This window comes from Python bivittatus, unplaced genomic scaffold (assembly GCF_059951505.1).
Source record: "Python bivittatus isolate LINGU-HERP-01145 unplaced genomic scaffold, Pbiv_v1 ctg000350_np1212, whole genome shotgun sequence".
Classification (NCBI taxonomy): Eukaryota; Metazoa; Chordata; class Lepidosauria; order Squamata; family Pythonidae; genus Python; species Python bivittatus.
The window spans coordinates 43403653-43426575 of record NW_028277074.1 but is presented as its reverse complement, the minus strand read 5'-3'; the positions used below and the strand labels follow the sequence as shown (position 1 = coordinate 43426575).

Here is a 22923-nt window from a genome sequence, read left to right as displayed (position 1 = left end):
CCTTCTGCTACTGCTGGAGTCTCTCCCTTTTCCACAGCGGCAGATGTTGATACCTGATCTGATGCAGTTCCTTTTTCAGTCTTCTTCAGAACTTCCTTCAGCTTTGCCTGTTCTTTGTTAGCTTCCAAATCTTCTTTTACCTTCTGTTTCTTTAGTTTAGCCTTCTCCTCTTCCCGCTTTTTCTTCTCTCGTTCTTTTTTTTCTGCCTTCTTCTGAGCCACAGTTTTGATTTTAAATGAAGAGTCCATGTCATCCCCACTTTCAGCCTCAGCCACCAGTTTTGCCTTCTGATTTTTCTTGTGCCCCTTTTTTGCCTCTGAGCCTTCGTCCAATTCATCTTCACTCTCACCAGAGGACACAGGTTGCGCATGCTCTTTGCTCTTCTTCACAATGCCAGCTTCATCTTCTTCAGAAAGTTCCTGTTTATTACCTGATTTCTGAACTTTTCCTTTCTTTTTTTTCAGCAACAATTCAAAATCTTCATCATCATCATCACTCCCAGAGGGTGTTTCTGTTTTGGGTTTGGGGGGCTTTTTAGACCTTTTTTCTTTGTCCTCCATTTCTTCACTTCCATCTTCCTCCTCCAAGCTTATCTTTTTACTCTTGCCTTTCTTTTTTTTATCTTGTTTTGACAGGCTAAGTTCTTCATTTTCATTCTCTACCTGATAAAAATTTTAAGTAAGTCATCAATTGAAAATAACAATGGAAATCTGTACATTTGGTTTGCAGCCACCACATTCTCTGACTATTGACCATAAACAAACAAAAACACCTCTCAGAAATATATCTCCCAGTATCTGGTTGGGAGCAGTGGGAAAACAAATCTGAATAAATGCTTCAGATGGTACTTAAAATAAAATCTTGTCCAATCTTGATGCAGATTTTTTTCTTAAAAGTGCAGTGCAGTTGTACAATAAAATGTGCTTTTTGCTGAAGTGCCTACCTTAAGATCTTGCATGTGTAAGTTTTTTGCATGTGACAAAGGAACCATCACAGGAAAGTACTGCATATGTGAACGTTTTTTTTCCTCTGGAGTGTTTCCAATTGCTCCTTGCTTTAAAGGAAATTTCTTTGGAATATAATTTTTATAAACCTTAAACGAGTAAGTTATTAAACTTACTGGTACTTAAACTTTTTCTGGTACTGTTGTCTGGTGCAATGTAATAAAAATTCATTTTCAATAGCACACCTGATTAAGTTCATATGTGTGAGAGGGGAGGGGCACAGAGTTGCAGGGCTTGGTGGAGGGAGGCACATGAGTTCGACTCAAGGCCAACAGCAGCAGAACCAGAGAGTGGGGTCAGGACTGGTGGGGCAGAAAAACCTTAGGAGCAGTGGTCCCCAAAGGGAGTAGGGGGCAAGCAGGCAGGCACTTTGTAGAGTCAGACCCAAGGTTAGCAACAGAAGTAGGAATGGAGTGAGGAAGATGTCTAAGGGCAGGACATCAGGACGGACAGCAGGGCAGGAAGACACTTAAGATAGCCTGTCTGGGAGGGGAGCAGGGAGCTGCACAGGTTACATGGCTGGAAGTTAAGGTAGGAATGCTGCAGAGTTGGCCTCTAGGTCAGTAGCAGCAAGGTCTAGAAATGGGCTCAGGAGTCTTTGCACATGATGGAGGGCAGCTGGCCAGCAACAGTCTGAGGCAAGTCTTGCAGAAGAGAGTGCTGAAGCCCAAGGCTTGTAACACCCCTTAAATTTGCAGCAGCCATACTGTTGGTGTTCCTCTACCTCTACTGTCAGATTTCTCCTGGTCATCATCTGAAAGACAGCAGCCTACCCAGACAGACTTTCAAAGGTTGGAAGGAAGCACCAGCTGCCTGGTAAGGTGCATGGCAGCATTAGAGCTCTCTTTTGCAACATCAACCTTTGGGGTCTTCCTGCCCCACTATCCTACATCCTTCTCACAGATTCCCCTAACCTGCTTTTGAATTCTGCCACCACTGCTGGCCTTGGGCCCAACTCTGCAGAGCACCCACTTGTGTCCTGTCAGTCCCACAACCTGTGCAGCTCCAAGCCCCTCTCAGAGAACTGCTGCGCAGCTGACTTAGTGCACCTTTCTTGATAGGAGCCTTCTTCCTGGCCCTTCTGTTGCTCAGCCTGCCTCCCCTGGCTCAAGCCCCCCAAGCCACCAACTTACTCCTTTCCTCCTTCCAGCAGCTATAGACCATCCCTGGGTGACTTCCAGGAGAGTCAGCAAGACATGGATGAGGATCTGAGTAGGACCCAGGCAAAAGCTACCATAAAAAATTGGATGGCAAGAGAGGGGTGCAGTGTGAGCCTGAAATACTGGAAGTAGGGGAGAATCAGACAACCCTCTTTACAACTCTTCTATCTCCACTGGACTCCTCAAAGGCCAGAATAGCTGTAGCCAGGAGGCATTGATCCCATGGTGAGGAGGCAGCATTTCCTAGACAACAGAAGCTTTATTTTATCAGCACAGCAGACAAATGAGTTCCAGATACTTCTGTGACAGCTTCTCCCATGCTCTATAAGGGTAGCCACACACTGGGATTTCCCTCCATTCCATTGTTCCTGAATTCAGCTCCCTCCTCCAGGGTGCACACATTCGCATCAGCCAGGTGATGCCTGTCCAAACCTGCTTCTTAGGAACAGAGCACCCAAAGCTCCATGCAAGACTTCTGTTCTCCCTGGACCTGCTGGCACTGGGACCAAATTCTGACAGGGCTCCAATTTTGCATGCACAAAGGGGATAAAGAATGGAATAAGGATGCCATTTAATGCTAAACAGACAGTTGCCATACTCAGTAATACTAAGAAGGGTCTCATTAGTTTTATTCACCCAAACTCATTTATCATTTATACAGTGGGAGTCAAGGCACTACAAAGTTTCAGAGCTTTGTGGGAAGCAAAGTAAAAGATTATTCCAAACGCAGATGACACATTATGTTTCAAAGATCAATAGCCAGAAACTTCCTTTCCTAATATTGTTAGACTAATATATGACTTTGCTATTCTGTCTGGTTAATCTATAAGTTGGAGCATATCAGATTTTATGTCAGCATTGATTTTGATATGTAGAGGGCCTGGAGTTTTAGGTTGTATTCTGATTCCTTTGTGTATCTGGATATATGGATTGTAAGCAAACTTTTTCACTGGTGAATTTAAACTTATCTCTGGTTTGGACACAAATGAAATATATAGACAGATAGTCTAGCATTTCTTAAGCATTAGGACCAATGTGATTTAGGTAAAATATATTTCTATTGAACTTAAAATGGGATAATTCAATATAAAAATCCATTTTACGTATATGGGATACATCAGAGAAAGTTTAAAGGATGAATGCAATCACCTGGCTTATGGTGATGCAGTTTAGATACAGGAACATGAACTTATTAATTTTTCCTACCACTGTCACATTTTAATTCCACAGGATTGTTAGCATTATTTTAGATTGATCATTATTGGTTAAGGATGTATATACTGTATTGGTTATATTCCTAATATGTGAAGTTTATCCAAAAAAAATCAAGGTGTGGATTTTTTAGGTGTGGGAAAGAATTACACAACACTGGAAGGACAAATTACAAATAACTTAGAGCGATGGAATGCCGATATGTGTGATCAACAGCTTTTTTTTTCAAAGACTTCTGAGCAATCTGGTCAAATATTTTGGAGGTGTTTTGTTCATAAGGTAACTTTCCAGACCACTTTCCAGGTAGGTGGGTAAATTTCAGTGTTAAATTATTACATGTAGTGTTTCCAGATATATTAATCTGACACAAAAGACATATTTTAAAACTTAGAGTGCAATACTTTGAGTACCACTCTTGCCAGTATTTTTACCTTCACTATAGCTGGTTCTTTTTCAACTTTCCCTCCTTGTGCTTCTAGAGACAGCTCTTCCAACTCTTTCAGGATATCATCTTCACTGTAATAAGAATGATATTATTTAGATTCTGCTTATATACTAATAAAACAGAAGTCAATAATTGGATAAGCCTGATGCTTAAAGTAGTGCTGCTCAACAGTCTAAATCATAACATTCCTTCCCTTTCATCTTCTTGAAATTGCTCAAAACATTTTAAGGGAAGGAAACATAGAGGTCTGGGTGAATTCTACACTATATACCCTGCCATCTTTTATTTTCCAAGCGAAAAAGTATCATATAAACACACAGCAAGTTAATGCATCTATGGGATTGCACTCTCATGTTCCTCCATCTGAAAAACTACTTAAGAAGAAAACTAGAGTGGTGGGTCCATCACACCAGGTGACATATTTTGTTCTAGATCTCATATAAAACAATGAGGTTGGGCAGTGAAATTGAATGGAAAATGATAGTTTGGTAGCAATAGCACACAGATGAATGGAGAAGACAAGGCACTTTTGTCTTGGCTGAACAACTCTATGTTGTCAGTAGGATGCTACAGATAAATTTCTGTTAAGATGCTGCCATCCCTGAAAGTGCCAATAAACTACAGTGATGAAAGACTAGATTTAGTCGCTTCCGTCCCTATCACAAATCTGTTTTAGTTATCATTGAATGCACTTGTACAAGCCTTGGCTCCAAATATAGCTTTTTAGCCCCCACTCCCCAAAACATGCCAGAAGGATATTCACAAAAGTCTGCTTCCATGCATCTGTAATCTTAATTGTATCAGAACTATAAAGTACAAGTTTTGTACTTACTCATAATCCTGTTTTTTCTTTTCTTTTTTCTTCTTGCCTTTAGATTTTTGAGGCTCTTGTTCCTTGGCAGCACCTGCTCCCTCTATTTCAGCAGCAAGGGCATCAAGATCAAGATCATCCTTGGCACTAGAACACCCAAAAACATTTTTTTTTCTTCAAAGACTAAAGAAATATGAAGCATATCTGATACAGAAATCAAAATTTATACTTTCTAGTACTAGCGTTTTAGAGAAAACTTCTCTACGAAACAGCTGATTCTCTGAGAAACAGCTAACTCATTTTTTAAATTATTTCAGTACTGCAAGTCCTATTCAAGAGGCCCAAATCTAGCAGACTTTGGCTAGATATACAAAGGGGTTATGTAATGTCACTGTTTAGTTCATTATTTAGTACATCTCCTAGTGCTGATTTTTTTTCCCTCTAACTGCTTGACTTTTCTTTGAGGAAATCACAGCTTCCATGTCCTGCTGAGTACAATATGCTCCAGAGTTGCAGTACAATGGGTTTCACCTGTGGGGCACTGCTCATATTTATAGAGACAGAGAAAATCTAGCCAAGAAGTTTTCTGTCTAGTAAGACTGGATATTATATTATATTATATTGGATATTATCTGCAGCTTAAACTAAAGACTCCTTTGAGACTCCTGGCAACTTTGAAGACAATATAGTTTTCTTAGCAACATTACTTAAGCAGTTTAAGACTGCCTTCTTCCAGGGTGCTTTTTTGCTTTCCCAACCCAGGGCCTTCCTGGTGGTCTTTCCTCCAAGGACTAAACAGGTCCAAAGAGCTTAGATTCTCAAGACCAGCCAAAGTCACTTGATTGTTATCTATAGCATTTGCAATGTACAAAAATCACACGATTAAAATTCTCTTTCACCACTAACTTACAGTTAAAGTTTATCATAGAATATATCTTAAGCATCTTCTGTAACAGGCATATGTTAATGAGCATTAGAAAAATACAGTCCATGTCAGAATGTGTACCGTTTAGCTTTCCCAGATAAACATAACATAAAGATGTTTGAAATGATTCCAATGTAAGCCCTTATACTTAGAAAGTTCAACAGTGTAAAAGAAAAGCAATGGAATGGGGGTGGTATGAGACGTTTGAAGAAAAGGCCACATAAACTGTGAAGTTTGCTCTAAGATAATGAATTATTCTATGTGGAATTCCCTCCCTCTGTTTTTGAAATACAAGACATCTTGTTTACAAAAACTAAAATACATAAAAATCATAGCTAGAATCAATTTGAAAAACTGATAAATAAAATAGGAGTCAAAAAGCCAACACATTTTTGTACCTATTCACTAGAAACCATCAAAGCCAGGCATCTTTCTCAACCTCATAAATTTAATTAGTTACAATTTCTTGAAGCAAACAGGTAAAAATTATTATTCTGACCCCATGATAAACATAGCAATCTTTCTGTAAAAAAACAAAACAAAAAAAACCCCCATATCATCTTCTATTGATGAAGAAGTATAACTACAAAATATAAAATAAATGCAATAAATTGTTAATTAATAGATCTGGAATTGTATATACTTTCACATTTATGTCCCAGATAGATGGTACAGTGGTACCTCAGGTCACGAATTTAATTCGTTCCGCAACTCTGGTCGCGACCCGAATCAAATTTTCCCATAAGGTTCAATGTAAATAAGGTTAATCTGTTCTGACCCCTACGAATTTGGTCGCCAACTGATTTTGGTTGCGACCCAAATCAAATTTTCCCATAAGATTCAATGTAAATACAGTTAATCCGTTCTGAACCATATGTATTTTTTTTTTAAACCACAAAAATATGACACAAAGTACAGTACAGTACAGTATGAAGAGAGAGAACGCTAACCTTGCTTGAGGTGATTTCTGGCGTGGAGGACAGGAAGGCGGGTGGGGAGGTGGTTATTGTTTGGAGGGAGAGTCCCCCTCCCTACAGGAAGCCACGACCACGTGTGTCAGCAGGGAAAATGGCCACGGATCCTGTTCATCACCCGATGTGGAGTTCGCGAATGGAAGCAAAATTTTGCAAACGGTGCTGTTCGTGATCCGAATTGATCATGAACAGAAGCGTTCGTGACCCGAGGTACCACTGTATAATATTTTGTTGCTTACTTTGAGTCTAGAAGCCTAACAGAGTTCTCTCACTTTTTCCTATAACATTGCCTGGTGCAATCTGATAAAAATCCTAATAAAAAGGTTTATTAAACTCATATTTAGCAGATATCAAAGATCTAAATAAGGAAATGTATGGGATACCTAAAGAGCTAATAATTCCTTAACATTCTCTCTAAGAATTTAACTTCAGCCAACTGTTGCTTGTTTTTATAAGTATATGTGATAATAAGACCCTAAACAAATACTTCAGCAGTTTCTCATTACAAAAGACAGTGTTGAAACTAAATCTGTTAATACAAAAAAATCACCTCTTTCTTTTGCTTAATAAAATTTTTATTTTTCAGCAATGTTAACTATAAAGATGACTTAAAAGAGCTATTTAAATTTTTATCAAAATAAAACAGTTATCACAGAACCACTGTCTGAAATTACAATAATGTCTACTTGTATAAAGAACTAGTTATATGGAGATAATTTTGCTAGAAACAATTTCTGTATGCAGAAGAAAGGAAAGTATATTCCAGATGGGAAGGATTAATAGAATGTCAAGTATCCAATAAATAAAATTAACTTATGTAATACTGCAAAATATTACAAATCAGAGAATATAATTTGAGTGACAGTGTGTTATGATCTAAAAGTGATCCTGTGTTTGATTCAAATCCCTCTATTATATGGTTCACTGTGTTAGTATACAGGTGTAGAAAACAATTACATCATTGTTCTGCAGAACTTGTGTGTTAGTGAAGATTCTCAGTCATCCAGGTGGAATTATCTGGAATGGCAACTGGACTTCTTTTCTTTTGTTTTGATACGTTTCACTGGGGTCCCCCCTAACCAACTTTCTAAACTGAAGATGCTGCTTGGACAAGCAGCAAAATGTATCAAACAAAAAGAAAAGAAGGCCAGTTGCCATGACTCAACCTCCAGATGCAGAACTTGTGGTTGATATAAATTCAGGAGTGTTAGATGTTGACAGGCCAACTGGTCAATAAATATTAAAAAGCAAGCTTATTTACCCTGACATTTCTTTAACAATTAGTTTAGAAAATCTACTGATTAAAATCACAATACTTCTTGCACATTAAGAATTACTACTTATATACATCTCTTCCTCCCACGCTTTCTGTAAAAGTTGTTTATCTTTAGGGAGAATATGTATCTCCTAGGGGAAAAAAGGCAATTTCAGTACCCATATTTTTCAACAGCTCATTGAAGATCCCAACTCTTTAACATTCTATGTTACTGAGAGTATTATTAGATATTAATATTAAAATGTGAGCATTAAAAAAAACACACGCCATACAGACCTCTTTGAAAACTCAAGCCAAGAAAAAGAAAAAGGAAATTATAAAAAAAGTGATAACATTAAAAATAAAAGCTATAAGCTCCATTCTTAAATAAAGACAGAATTAAATTAAAAGGGAGGAAGAAAAGGGGACATGAGGGAAAGGAAAAAAAGACTGAACACAGCTGCAGACAAAAAACCTGCCATTATTCCCCTGTAGTCAAGGACATACAGATATAAAGCTAATATATAATTAAGAGTCAAAGATAACACCCAATAACAATTCTTTTTAAAAAAATCCACTTTTGATAGGAACTTAGAGGTGAGATATGTTTTAGCCTCCCCATGATTATGAAATGATTTTCAGTGCCAGTTGATCATTTTAGATTTTTTTTTCCAAGAACTATTTCAAGTTCAAATTAATATTTCTCTGTGCTGGTGAACCTCCTTGGTATAATCTGAGAAAACCATAATGATTTTATCTCCTTAGTCTAGTGTGTGTGTGTGCCTTCAACTTAATGCTGACTCCTGGCAACTGCCTGGACAAGTCCCTGCAGTTTCCTTGGCAAGATTTCGGAAGTGGTTTGTCATTGCCTGCTTCCTAGGGCTGAGAGGGTATGGCTGGCTCAAAGTCACCCAGCTGGCTTGGTGCCCAAGGTGGGACTAGAACTCATAGCCTTCCGGTTTCTAGCCTGGTGCCTTAACCAGTACACCAAACTGGCTCTCACCTCAGTCTATTACTTGAACAATTTAAGTCTTCTGTAAAAATTCATTCCTCACAGGAAATCTGAGGCTGAGTAGCTGTAACAAAAAAGATGAACTGGAATGTAATGAGCCCTCTCAATATCTAATTGATAAACTTCATGCAAAGCCAACACTTTCTGATTAGGACTTCCATGAAGTCCCTGTCAAATAGTCATGCAACAGAGAGATGCCAGGGACATTATTTCGTCCTGTTGAATCTTAACAGCATTTAGTAATTAGAGATATAATGGTTAATTTCACATGATCTTCCAGCAAGCTATTCTATTCTAGAGTGCCACATCTAAACTGGCACTCATAGTGTTAATAGCTTTTACATCCACTTTGATCTCCAGGAGAATGGTTGTCACATCTTCCTCAGAGGATAGTTGCTGGCAGAATTTTCTTTGGTGCCATAAAGACAAGTAACAAACCAGTGCTCTCTAGTAATCATCCAGTAATCATCCAATCTGACAGTAGCAATTAAAGTAGCAATTAAATACATACCAGAATGAAAAAATTGTATGGGTGGCCATCTCTCTCCTCCCATTTTTCCTCTTACTATTAAAATGATTGAGTGGAAACAGCACTTTTACTCACCACTTTCTGAAAAACAAAGGGCTTTGTCCTATTTTAGGCTGTTCTATATTTTCCTGTCTATAGTACTGGCTTCTTCTGTCTCAAGTGTGATGCTTGCATATTAACCATACTAGGCTGTTTCATCAGCACTTAGATCATGCTCTGGTTATTTACCATCGCCAACTGATTTTCCCCATGTTACTTTGGGAGGCAGGATCCAATATTTAATTTCAAGACTGGTAAAATGCACAGACAGTAGTTAATTACCACTAACGATCGTATAGAAATAGTCACACAAGGAGTTTATTGGTTTTCTGTCAGATGTAAATGTTGCAGGTTCTGACATCTACAAGAAGCTAGGCATGTATAAGGCTCTGATGAGAAATGCGTAGGCCAGGGGTCAATAGTACAGGCAGGAGCTGGGGCAGAATGCTTCGTTTCACAAGGGCCCCAAGAGCAAACATCCTAGTTGCTCATCTCACTGTACTCTTCTTGTAATGAAGGCCATTTGGGCCAGAAAGCTTTCCCTAACATAACCAACATAAAGAAATCCAGACAATTTCTTCTGGAGTTAATTGTGATTATCTTCAACAAGTGGTGTCACCACTAGCAGGAATTGTGTGATCCCGTTTAACTTGCTTATCAGTTAGTTTACCACACCAGATTTGAGTCAAAGGCCAAACGTGTATCTCTGGAAGCATAGCCCTTTACTTCCCCCAAATTTGACAAAGTCTTTAAATAGCTCTAGCTCTCCTAACTGGAAAAGCGACTGCACCGAGAAGCCGATGAAGTCGACCAGGAAAGCGCGCACACCTTAAAATAATTGCGAAGGAAGCATGACTAACAGCGCCTTTTAATGAACAGGCAAACAAGTACTGGATGGGCCCACAAAAGTAGGCGCTCCAGCCACGGAAGTCCCCCAAAGGTCAATGTAAACGCATTCGGGAGGCCCCCTCGCCCCCCCCCAGCCTTTCACACGTGAGGGCAGAAAATGAGACACGCAAGCCTCTGGCCGCAGCTGTCATGCGTTGCGTCCTCCGAGTGAAAGAGGAGCCACCTCACATTCTTCGCCCGAGGAAGGGTCGTCCCTCCGGGCAGCCTGACTCAGCGTGGTGGAGGGTGAGGAAACGCAGGGCCTCCCCTGGGCCGGCGGGGACCGATTATTCCCGTTCCCCGCCCACCCAGGCCACGTCCGGGGCTCCGGGTACCTGTCTTCGCTCTTGTTTTTCTGCTTCTTGCCCATGGCTGCGCCCGCAACCGTCTCTCGGGGCCGGCGCTCTCGCTCGCTCTCCTTGCGCAGGGCCCAGCCAGCCGCCTCCACACGCGAAAGGGCACATATGGTGAGAGGCCAACGCGAACCCTCCACCCGGCAGCGACCGACGCGCGCAGGCGCCTCACCTCTGGCCCCCGGCGCGCGGCAGGCGGGGAATTGAGGCGCAGGAAAAGCAGGTCACCTCGCCGGGGTTCTGGCTGCTGCGGCCGCCGCCTCTGGACGGAGGACGAACCGCAGCCAGCCGCGCGAGGCGGGCCCGAATTCAAGATGAGCCCGAACGCACGCCCGAACGAGCGGGGCGACCGAGAGCGCTCGCCGCCCTTCGCTGAGGGCCATCCCGGAGGTCGAGGGTGGGATCTGAGGGGCTTGCAAGGTCCCGTGTGGCGTGAACCCGCTTGACCATGGCTTATTCCCAGCTAATGGCTTAATGTGACTCAGGAGGCGTGTGTGCTGTACGAAGCATTGCTTTTTTTTATTAATCCCCCTTCCCCTTCACTTAACAGAAGCTTTTAACATAAATCGTTATTCAGTGTAAACGCGAACGAGCCGTTTCCCGCACGTTTATTGAGAGAAGGGTGTGCGCCCGACGCATGCGCAATAAGACCGCCACCTCTGACAGCTAACTGCTGCGTCAACAATAAAACGTCTTCAGGACGCGTCGACGAGAGCAGAGGCGCATGCGTGGGAGTCCCGGCGGCGTCCCGGTTCACCCGCTGGGCAAACCGCGGGAGGCCAAGGGCCCTTTGGGGGGCTTCTTTGTGAGGCTAGTCGGGGCGACAGAGGCTGAGGGGGAGATTTTTTGCGGTTCTGCGCTGAAGGGTGTTTCCTTGTGGCTTTTCGATTTCTAACTAGTAAGTATCGAGCTGGATGGTTACTGTTTGGTTAACTGGGTCTCGGAACGGTACAAATAAACGGTGCTTATGTCTTCATATTTGTTTTGGGAAGTCTTGCCTCTGCTGACGGAGATGAGGGGTGGGCTGGACGCATCTCTGTTGGTTTTAGGCTTGGGTGTCAGCTCTGGACTGATAGGTGTATTTTCCTCACCTTCCCTGTCAGAAACTGCCTTTTCAGACCCGGCTTCCCCTCAATTGCTTTTCATCACTTTGGGAAAATAAGACGAGATATTAGTGAGGGGCCATCTGTAAGGAGAAGGGCGACATCACTAGTTTTAACCCACGATTAGCGGTTAAGAGTAAATAGGTTTGTCCGTTAACGTTAAAGCCGTTGCAGAATTTGAACAGAAAGAGATCTCAACAGCGTGTTGTGTTTCTACAACAGCTGAAACTGGTATTTCAGATTCTTCTAATTGAAATAATATTTCCAGAATACGAAGCATGATGTCATCAATACATAAAATTATATTTAAAGCAGAGTAGCATTCACTTTGGATCTTGCTCCATTGTCTATGGATCTTAATGCAATATATTTTACAGAATTTAATAGGCTTACAAAACACCTATCCCAACTATTTTTGTGACAACCAAATTTGGGGGGAAAAAAGTAAAATACAAATGAATTAAAGGGCATAAATAGAAGAGCCTTCCTGCCCTCCTTATTTTCTTTGGTCGATTGTTCGCTTTTTTACTTTAGCAACTGAACTAGGTGGGTAGTTGGAAATAGCTCACTCAAAATCTTCTTGTTGTTAAACTGGACACTGAGCGCAAAACAAGATGGGTGGCTGTAGTAAAGTTTCCCCCTCTATTTTCTCATTATTAAAGTAGGTTATGAAAATTATACTTAATAGGTACCAATTCACAAGAGGCATTTGTGTTACAAAGAATAAGATATCTTTTCCAAAATTGTGTCTACTGTGAGAGAGATTTGTAATTTAATGCATGTATAAAATACCTTACATGTCTGAAAAAAGGTTCATAATATTATGTTGTTTTGGTAACTTTATTTTTTGTAGAGTGAGAAACATACATTTAGGAACTATTTCTTGTAGCATACCTGAGATTTATCCTGAGTCTAATTATGAATATTTTGGATGCAATAAACAAAGCATCTTTGCATGCATATTGTTTTGATTTGGGTTTTTGCCTGATTTAACAATAATACAGTACATTATATTGGCATGACAAATCATTATCATGAGATATAACTCATTCAGAAGCAATCATTTTGTCAGTCTTGCCAGTATGTTAGGTCAGGGATCTTTATATATTTGTTAATTTACCTCCAAATAGACTCTTTTACTGAGGTCTTGTGCGCTAATGCCACATGAAAATTTCTTCCATTTCTGATGTTATTTTCTTGTCTGTATGCTACTTGATTCTTTTTCTTTCCAAGAGAGCCTTATTTGGTGTTATTTTAGGATGATTTTCAAGAACATTTACTGCAATTCACTAGTTAACATTTTCATTAGACATGTGCTAACAAATGCTATTTAATATATTTCAAATCCTGTTAGTACATGTTTATGTCTAAACTGGCAGGTCCAGATTAGTAACTGTTAAAGGTAGAATTAGATTCCATCAAAAAGGAATCTATCAAGGAGGTCTTAATAATGCTTTTATTATAAATATAAGCTGCTCTTATATTAATTCATTCTATATTGCTGACCAGATCATACCCACTTATTTAACACCACAGTATCTGGCTTTTCCAGACTACTCACCAACAGTGGTAAAGTGTGCATTGGTCTCAAAAAAGGATTACCTCCAAGAGCCAAATGGCATCACTGCCCCTCTCTTGAAATCTTGGCCTCATGGTCAGTGATCTGATAAAGAAAAAGGAGTTTGATTTCTTTCCTCCAGCCCAAGATTACTCTTTGTTTTCTATATGGAGACAAAGACATGTGTTTTATTTGAGCATAGGAAGAATAAGAATGAAGTCATGGTTTTCTTCTTACTATGTTTTCAGAATTATATATTCAAAATCAATTTATTACAGTCATAAGATGAACCCAATTCTGTAATTAGAGTATAGTCTTAATTATTGAGAATTTGTTAAAGCAAATGATTCTGAAAAAAATCATAGCGTCTGATTTTATCCAGATGGACTTGAAATTATGTACTGTATGTTTTCTTATCTGCTTACAGTTTTAAGGGAATGTTGCCCATTATAAAATAAGAATGGGCCGAGGTTGTGCTCCATAACACTGTGCAAAGTATGAGAATTCTGTACAAGATAATTTAGTATAGAATTCCTCATCCCAAGAGTAGCAAATTTGAATTCTTCAGTAATCCTCTTTTAAGAAAAGATAAATTTATAATGCTGACTAATAATAAAAACAGTTCAGATATAGATATCTGATCCTCTAAGAATGACAATCCACTCCCTCAGTGCAAGGCCAAACCAAATAATCAGAAGAAAATAATGCTGTCAACAGTGTTCTGTCAAATGACCACTATTTAACTTAAGCACAAGAGTCAGCTGCAATCAATTTTTCAGTTAAATATTTTGAATACTGTGCTGAACCTGCTTCCAAATCCCACGGATATTTCTGCAACACCATGTATACAAATGTAGTCATAATAAATATATTTTCTATTCTGCCTGGTTCTAATTTAAAATCTACTTCATTTTTCAGGTTTAATGTGTCTGCTGCTAATTTGAAAAGAAAATGGATGCAGATACTTCTGTTGATGTATTTTCAAAAGCTCTGGGAGCTCAGATGCTTCAGACAGCCAAGATTGTAGAAGAACAACTTGATGCTGAAATGCAGAAATTGGATCAGATGGATGAAGATGAACTGGAACTTCTGAAACAAAGAAGGCTTGAAGCACTCAAGAAAGCCCAGCAACAAAAACAAGTAACTTAGCATTTCTAAGGGTCCAAAACCCTTCTAATATATTGCATTCATAATCTTGGCAGTATCTCTGGAAACTAGACCACTTTTATCCCAGTAATGTGTGAGGTGTTGGTTAACAAAACGTTAGTTTGCCTCCAATCACAGGGATTAGAGATGAAGTGAAATTAAAATAGTAGTAAATCCAGCCAAAATCTGTGAGATGTCCTCAATATTCATATGTTTAGGATTGCAGCCTTACAATCAATCTTTGGAGATTTAATCTAAAGTGTTTTAACAAGTTCAATGAAATGGATAAGTATTAATTGCCTCAGGTACAATCCTATGCACCTTTGGAGAAACCCCTGTTGACTTTAGTATGGCTTGGTTCCCTGTAGTCATGCATAGTACCTGATAGGTAGCTACTATAGCACTATACTATACTGTACTATACTATAGTTCCAGTTTCTTGAACTCTTGATGTTGGCTGATGAAGAACAAGTGTTGAACAATTCCTACTAAGCTGCTAAAGCCAAAACTGTCTCTTCACTATTTTCAGAACATTGGGTGAATAGCAGCTGTATGTACCCAAAAACACCAGTCCGTATATATCTTGAGACTTCCTGAGCATTACATTTATCAACATTAATACTCAATTGTTGTGATATAGAAAGCTGAGTATACACAATAGTAATTGAAAACTGGTATTAAAGGGGGGGGGCATGAGTTTTTTCTGTTAAACAAGGCATGCACAGTTTTTGTAGAGCCAAACGGTTACCCTTTAGCTTGAGTGGTATGCAGGAGGCCACAATTTAAAAAAAAGAGGTCAAGTGAAAAACTGAACTTGATTTAATTTACATTTGCAGTGTAACTCAAATTCAAATTAATTAATTGAAGTTCCTATGTGGGTAAAATGGCTTAAAAATTCCAGTATTTAGCTGAAATACAGGTATTTATGACTACTAATTAAATTACATACTTATCATTGAACTTGTTAAACACTTTAGAGTAAATCTCCAAAGGTTGATTGTAAGGCTGCAATCCTAAACATAGGAATATTGAGTAAGTTCCACAGATGTCAGGTATGTACGGACAATGGTTGCAGTCCTGTGTAGTTCCTGAGTATAATCAATAGACAGGTTGGGACAAGTATGCTCATAATTCCACTGGGAGTTTACTTCATATTAGTACAATATTAACCATTAAAACTTCATTATCTTTTCAGAATGCAAGCTTTCTCTATTAGTCTTTTTTTTTTAAGTTCTGGAAATGATTTATAATGTTGAATAGCTTTTTATTTAAATATATAATTAATCTTGGAACTGATAACATTTACCAACTTGAAACCATATCAGAAATGCTAAAATTACCACCAACATAACTTTGAAGTTAGGGTTTGGATTCATCAGATAAAGCTTAGATATAATAGAACTTGTTCTTACAGAATAATGGTAGAATTATCATCTTATGTGCAACATTTCAAGGAATGATTTCTTTCATGACATCAGGTATAAAACTTTGTATTCTTATCAATAGGAATGGCTTTCAAAAGGACATGGAGAATACCGAGAAATCCCCAGTGAGCGAGAATTTTTTCAAGAAGTGAAAGGAAGCAAAAATGTGGTCTGTCATTTTTATAAAGATTCAACCTTCAGGTAATCCTTGCTAAAACCAGCTGTCAAAGAGATCTCAGAAAATGTGTGAAAGTTCTTTTTCTAGTACTGATTGCGTTAGTGTATCATTTTAGCAATTTAACCTCTTAAACTGAATCAATATTCATCTGATAACTTGGGCATGGCAAGAGCCATAATTCCTCAATAAAAACACTGCTCACTTAGGGTCTAACCCTAACCATAGTGGTTATTTAGAAATAAATCTCATTGTTAAGTTGGATTTCCTTTCTAGTTAGTGCATAGAATTGCTGCCATATTTTTAAATTCAAGAACCCTTTATAAAACCAGCTGCAAGTTTCTAGTAAACTGCATTTACAGTATGGTATGCCATATTTCACTTAGCCATCGTTTGTTGAGTAACTATAATATATTGGGTCTCCATATCATGCAAAACCAAATCAAGGATGTACATTATGGCTTGGTTAAGATATGAAATAATTCAGTGACTCTAAGAACAATTATCTGAAAGATTTATTGGTCAACTTGATGGCAGTGATCTGAGGTAACCTTCAGATCCAGTTTTTGCATTTTTCACAGTATCAGCTCCCAATGTCAAAATGAAGGGAAATAGTAAAATAAATTTTGTGTACGTGCTTGATAATTTACCTACATGCTTATTTTAATATTTATGTATTAATTATGTCTCTGTAAGGAAGAATTTCCTGAAGGTAAGAGGTCTTAAATGGCAGAACACTGTGCCTAGAACAGTAATGGACTTCCTTTCACTCCTTTTCAAACCAACAGGATGACAAACTATCAGGGATGGTTTAACGGATTCCTTTACTGAAAAGGGGGATGGATTAGATTACTTACAAGGTCCATTTTAACTCATTTATTCTATGATTCTGTATTACCATTTGTATAGCAAAGTTATCCTTGTGGTATTTTTTAGGCAGTGCAAAGCATTTGAAGGAGCCTTCAAATGAAGCACCCCTCCTGAAACTATTGAAACAACCATATTCTCCAGAACACTTGGCTCATTCAAAGGGCTTCCCAGGACATCTCTGCATTTGTATGGAAACATGTGTAGACAACATTTCAGCTGTCACTGCCAGTGAAGCAACTATGTGTGCAGAAACTTGCAAAGCACACCTTCAAGTGCTTTGCACAGTTTTACTTGAGCTAGAAAGCAAGAGGTGACTTCATATTTCACTCTTAATGCATTCAATGTTTTTATTTTTCCTCAGATGCTTAATATTAGATAAGCATTTAACAATACTTGCAAAAAAGCATATTGAGACAAAGTTTATCAAGTTAAATGCTGAAAAATCACCATTTCTTTGTGAGAGACTTCGCATCAAGATCATTCCCACATTAGCACTAGTAAAAGATGGAAAAACTCAAGATTATGTGGTTGGTTTTACTGATCTTGGTAACACAGATGAGTTCACCACAGAGACTTTAGAATGGAGATTAGGCTGCGCAGATATCATCAACTACAGGTAAATAAAATTGATTTTACAACAGTAGCTGATGCAATACTATTTATATAAAAGATTGTCTTCGTGGCAAAGTAGTGAAATGGATATTAAATTATATTAAATCATTACTTTTGAGGCTAACAGTTGCTGCTTTCCTAATTTATGAATTTTTACAAATGTATTACAAATATTTTTAACTGTCTGGTTCAGTTAAAAGGCTGAACTGCCTTCACTGGCAAAAGGGTTAGGGTTAGTGTCAAGCAAACCACCAATACAAGATATTCCAGAGTACAGAGCCCATCATATAGAAGGCCAGCCTTCAGATCCACATCCACTAAATACTTCAAGGGAGAAAAGCCTCAGAATCTCCTCCTGCATGCATAGATGGACCAGATAAATTTCTCTGGAGGAGATGGTCCCTAAAGTACCCGGGAGCCAAGCTATATAGAGCTTTATAGGTCAAAACTAATCATTTGAACTGGGCTTGGAAGCCTATTGGTAACTAATACAGCAACTGGAAAATGTGTGTAATACTTTCATAGCAGCTCTTACCCATTCACAGCGTGGCTGTAGCTTTCAAATGGTTTCCAAAGGCAGCCCTAGGTGTTTTTGGACAAAGCACCCTAGTACAAGTAGGACCACAACTGACGCACTAGCCTCAGCTAGATTAGTACTAGGTCAAGTTTCCATCTGTTGTTCCACCAGCAGCCTCAACTCCAAAAGGACCCAGAATTGCAGACCAGTTCCTTTTAGGAAAAGAGTCCTGTCCAGAGCTACTCACTGGGACCATCTCAGAGTCAGAATATTTCTGGACAAACAGTAACTCCATTTTTCTGGAATTAAGTATGAGCTTGTTCCAGATCCTTGTAGCTTCCATACACTGGGCTAGGGCTTCCATTGCATCTCCAGTTCAGCCTGAGATGGCAGTGTAGATTTGAATATTATCAACACACTGATTACTTCATGCACAACCAGATGATTTCCCCTGGTGCTTCATGTAAGTATTCAGAAGTAGTGCAGAGAAAGTTGTTTGACCACTCCTTCCCACTAAAATAGGAGTGGAACCACCATAAAATGGTTTCTCCAACCGCCAATCCTTGTAGGCAGTCTAGTAGGATACCATGGTCAATGGTATCAAAAGCTGCTGAAAGTTCTAATAAGACAAAGAGAGGTACCCTCCCACCCTCAAGATCCCAACGCAAGGTATCCAGAGCCATAAGTGCTGTTTCTGCTCCATATCTGGGTTTGAACACAAACTAAAAAGAATTCAAATAATCCTCTTCATGTCCAGGTACCAGCAGAGCAGCACAGCTAGTCACAGCAAAGATGCCATGCACAGTCATTGCCACCGCCATACCAGCACAACATTTCAGCTGTTGGTGGACCTGAAATATGGGAAGGCAAATTTCTCACAAAGCTATTGCTTCATCACTTCCCAACCAGGTTTTGGTAATACATGCCCATTCATCCATCACCATGCAATGCTGAATGAGATCTTATTCAAGATAAAAGTAACATTTGTCAAAAGCAGCTTGAATCCAAAGCCACCAGTTTTTGGCAGAGACTGATGAATACGGGAACTTGAACCAAATTGCTGGTCACTCACACCTGCTATCTCTCTCCTCTCTTTCCTCTCTCTCAAAACAATTTTGAGCCTGAATGCCACTGGGTCAGCCACCAATCAAATTCCTTCTCCTTTTATTCCAGTGTTCTCATTCAGGTTTATTCTTTTCTCTGTTCACTATCCTGTTCTTTTTCCTGCTGTCTCCACTTTTCAACCATTAATCCAACCACATTCAATCTTTCCTGATCCACTTTGACTTTCAAATCAGTCTCAGTTGTCAAACATTCTAATTACTACACTGCTCCAAATTTTCCAACATCCTTCCATATTCTACTACAAGACCACAGTGATACTAGACACCAAACAAAAATTAACTTGTTTCTGGGTGCCATCTTATTAAAAAAAATGCAAGGAATAAAGAATATTATTTTTCTAATTAAACTTTGGAATTCACCACCACAAAATGTGGTGGTGGCTATCAGTTTGGCTGGCTTCAAAAAAAGTGTTCGACCAATTCATGGAAGTCATGGGCATTAATGGCTGTTAGCCTTGTGACCGCCTCTGAAAACCATCTGTTGGGAGACTAATGGGCTTCCTTGTGCAGGTGATTGGCTACTGTGTGGACTGACTGCTGGACTTTATTTTCATGAAACAAAACAAAGTATCCCTTTTTTGCTGTAATGAGGAGAGGGCCGGGGGGGGAAGCCCTTGGCTTCAGGCAATTGTACTTCCAATTTGCATTTTGCCAGATGTGTCTATTGCCTTAAGGATATTTACATTATTAGTAATTTCTTCTTTTTTAGTGGCAACCTAATGGAGCCGCCTTTCCAAAGCCAAAAGAAGTTTGGAACCTCTTTCACAAAGTTGGATAAGAAAACGATCAGAGGAAAGAAATATGATTCAGATTCTGATGATGATTAGAAGTCATGATACAAATATTTGTAAACCATTTTTCTTTTAAGTTTGATACATTTTTAGGAATGTTTTATACAGCTGTTTGCTTTCAGAACATTTGCACATGACACTCATTTTCTAACACTTTTATACAGCTCATGAAAGGAAATCTTAAATATTTCTTCCTCTTAGGAAATAATTTCTTAGCCAAGAAATCTGAACCCTTTTGAACTGTGTGATATGAGAAGTAACTTTCAGCATTTTGTTAATTTAAAAGTAGCTCCTTTAAATTGCATCTTAAACTTTATACCATTTACCATTAAGGTATAATGAAGGACTTCTGTCAAGAATTGTTATTTAAACTATTCTCAAAGTCGTGCATTAATAAAAATCATTGCTTGTCTAATAATGCCATGAGTGTGATTTTGCCTACCCTAACTACACTGCACTACATATAAAATTCCCTTGGTTTTTCTTTAAGTCTGTCAGCTGTGTACACTGCATGTTAGAGCTGAATTAGCAGTAAATATTACATGACAAATGTATTGTATTGAACTATAATTCTGTGGCTTGGAGGGCAGCCTATATTTTTTAAAACAAACCACAGAAAACATTGAGATTTTTAAATTGATATGAATACAGTTTAATACAGTGTCTTGCACTGTTCTTCAGTAATACGTACATTTCCTGGGGTACCTTATTGAAATACTAACAATCCTGTGGAACTTTGACAGCCTAGTAGGTAAATGAACATTTTCCTGTACAGTACATGTAAATGTCCTCTACTTGCAAATTGTTAAACTTTATCTGGCCTTAGGGGCAAAATGAAGCCTCACAGAAACTTAAAAGGCACAGATTAAAGCAAATATGGGACCTTTCCATTCAGTTGGCAGCCAATCAGATAACGGTCACTGTTGGGTGCAAGATTGCTGCAACTATCTCCTCAAGAGGGAAGTAAATGAGATTTAGGTTTCTTTATATATTTTCTTCTATGAAAGATAAAGATGTCGTCTAGGTGAGGGATAATTGGGGGTAATATACAGCCCACAAGTAAAATCATGCCCTGGCTTTGGAATGCATGGTTAAGCGTTCGTTTGCTTTCTTCTCATCTTGGATGGAAACCGTAGACACAAAAAGAAAGCATGAGAGAAGCTCATGAGGATAGCCACAGGATAAGGATACAAGGCAGTGGGAGGGAAACAGCTAAAACACTGCTGCCATTAGGAAGACAGGTTTGAGCGTGGGTCACCTGGATAGGCATAGTTTGTAGTCAAGGCATCTGACTCATTTTATGGGCAGTAGTCGCCAGAGGAGTTACAAAACTTGACTGGCTAAATAGGTTGATAATATTAATCCTTAATAATATTGGTTTTGTAGCGTTCATGTAAATTAAAATAAAGCTCTTTGAGTTCTAAGTGTTTTATGTCTCCTTAGAGACTACTTCATTTTTCTCAATCTGCTCTTCTCTTTATAGTTATGGCTGAAGCATATTCTTATACCAAAAAAGTGGAAGAGGCATGGGATGGAACATTAAACTGCTAGGTTAAATGCATCATTTACCACTTGCCATTTGGAAAAGGAATGATCTAGCCCTGGACAGTGACAACGCTTTGAGGGTTCAAGCTAAAGATACTTGCTTTTCTGGAGACGTGGGTTCTACAGTAGCCAATGAAGCACAATCTGATCATTGACTATTGTCTTCCACAATTCGCTTTTTGCTAATCTTTTAGCTTCCAAGTATCTCATCTGTAAAAATGCCCCTTCCACGAACTGATGCCAATAGTCAACAACTTTGCAGAGTTAGATTTCATCTATTTTCTAAGTATTCCATAGACTACTTATACTTTTGCATGATTATTTATCTAGAGCTGAGAGGAGAGCTCCTGGATCTTAGGCAGTAGGGCTTCCCTGCATTTTAAAATTTGTTTCAATAGATTATTGATTATGCAGGCAATTCAAGGAAAATACATTTCTTTCTTTGATATGATACTCTGGCTTTTCTGAACATATATAAAAATCCACTCATCAAATCACATTAATTTTTCAAGGAGGTAGTTGGAAGTAGCTATCCTGAGAAATACGAATTTGTGTGCAGCCTTTATGGCTCATATTGAAACCAGTTTATTGTACATTAAAAAAAACTTTTATTTTGCCTGTAATTTAAAATTTGCAGTCATTAAGGTGAAAAATAAGCCTTTGATGACATCATACATTATTTTTGTGTTTCATAGCAAAATGTGGATATGTCTACTAACCTGTCATCCTCCAACTCCTCTTTGTGTTTAATTATTTGATAATTAATTGAAAGGGTTTTAAATAAAAATAAGACTTTCTATATCAAATAACTTGTACATGCGCCTATATCGGCTTTTTATACAATTTCCATTTTAAACTCTGGTTTCGCTTTTCCTATAATTATTTCAACCAACAGCATTCCAAGTGTGACTTTCCTAGAATCTTGCAGCACCACACACCACAGAGCATCACGTGTCGGCCTGTGGTCAGCAAGTTACTCTTTCAGCAGTAATCATAGTGGAATAGAATCAAAGAGATAATCTACAGATTTTAGGTCATAACTACAGCCATAAATTCATTTAACCAGGTACAACTGAGAAAATTAATACATAAAGCAGCTGCTACAGGGAGGACATTTTAAATTGTTATTTGTACTACATCCCCACTGACACAGAAAAGTTGTTCAGTTATAAATATTTGCCATTAGAAAATCTCTCACACGTTTGCACATACAAGTATTTTTGCAATACTTTCAAAACAGGATTGGGATCACATCAGAGTGGCTTCTATTGGACGCCTGTGACCAAGTATGTGTTTATAGAATCTTCTGTGAGTCATGGATGCTGTGGTGACATAAGAACTATTGGAACCCTTGTTGTTACTCATAGATGTAATTCTGGTAAGCATGATTAATTGATGGACTGTAATTCCATTTTTGCTCCAAGAAATTTAGACAAGTTCATAAGGTTTTC

General features: G+C 38.7%; 2 protein-coding genes across 3 annotated transcripts in view; one reads left to right on the top strand and one right to left on the bottom strand.

Moving 5' to 3' along the window:
* The window catches only part of EIF5B (eukaryotic translation initiation factor 5B), a 32045-nt gene extending 21264 nt beyond the window's left edge, over window positions 1–10781 (bottom strand). For both annotated transcript variants that reach the window (XM_025171747.2, XM_007436081.4), the window contains exons 1-4: window positions 10590–10781; window positions 4654–4779; window positions 3808–3892; window positions 2–662 (exon numbers count right to left, since the gene is read on the bottom strand). In XM_025171747.2, the coding sequence (XP_025027515.1) occupies window positions 2–662; window positions 3808–3892; window positions 4654–4779; window positions 10590–10624 (907 nt within the window). In that variant the 5' untranslated portion in view covers window positions 10625–10781. The remainder of the gene's footprint in view (window position 1; window positions 663–3807; window positions 3893–4653; window positions 4780–10589) is intronic.
* Window positions 10782–10894: 113 nt separating this feature from the next.
* On the top strand, window positions 10895–20345 carry TXNDC9 (thioredoxin domain containing 9). The gene is made up of 5 exons (XM_007436080.4): window positions 10895–11505; window positions 14187–14408; window positions 15921–16039; window positions 17245–17499; window positions 19846–20345. The coding sequence occupies exons 2-5, from the start codon at window positions 14220–14222 to the stop codon at window positions 19961–19963; spliced, it is 681 nt and encodes a 226-aa protein (XP_007436142.1). The 5' UTR covers window positions 10895–11505; window positions 14187–14219; the 3' UTR covers window positions 19964–20345.
* The last annotated feature ends 2578 nt before the right edge of the window (window positions 20346–22923 follow it).

What these genes read in the sequence shown, in the direction of transcription:
- TXNDC9 (XM_007436080.4), top strand. Translation starts at nt 14,220, where the DNA reads ATGGATGCAGATACTTCTGTTGATGTATTTTCAAAAGCTCTGGGAGCT. An exon ending in AAGCCCAGCAACAAAAACAA is followed by an intron (nt 14,409 to 15,920) that starts GTAACTTAGCAT and finishes TCTTATCAATAG; the next exon opens with GAATGGCTTTCAAAAGGACA. An exon ending in TATAAAGATTCAACCTTCAG is followed by an intron (nt 16,040 to 17,244) that starts GTAATCCTTGCT and finishes ATTTTTCCTCAG; the next exon opens with ATGCTTAATATTAGATAAGC.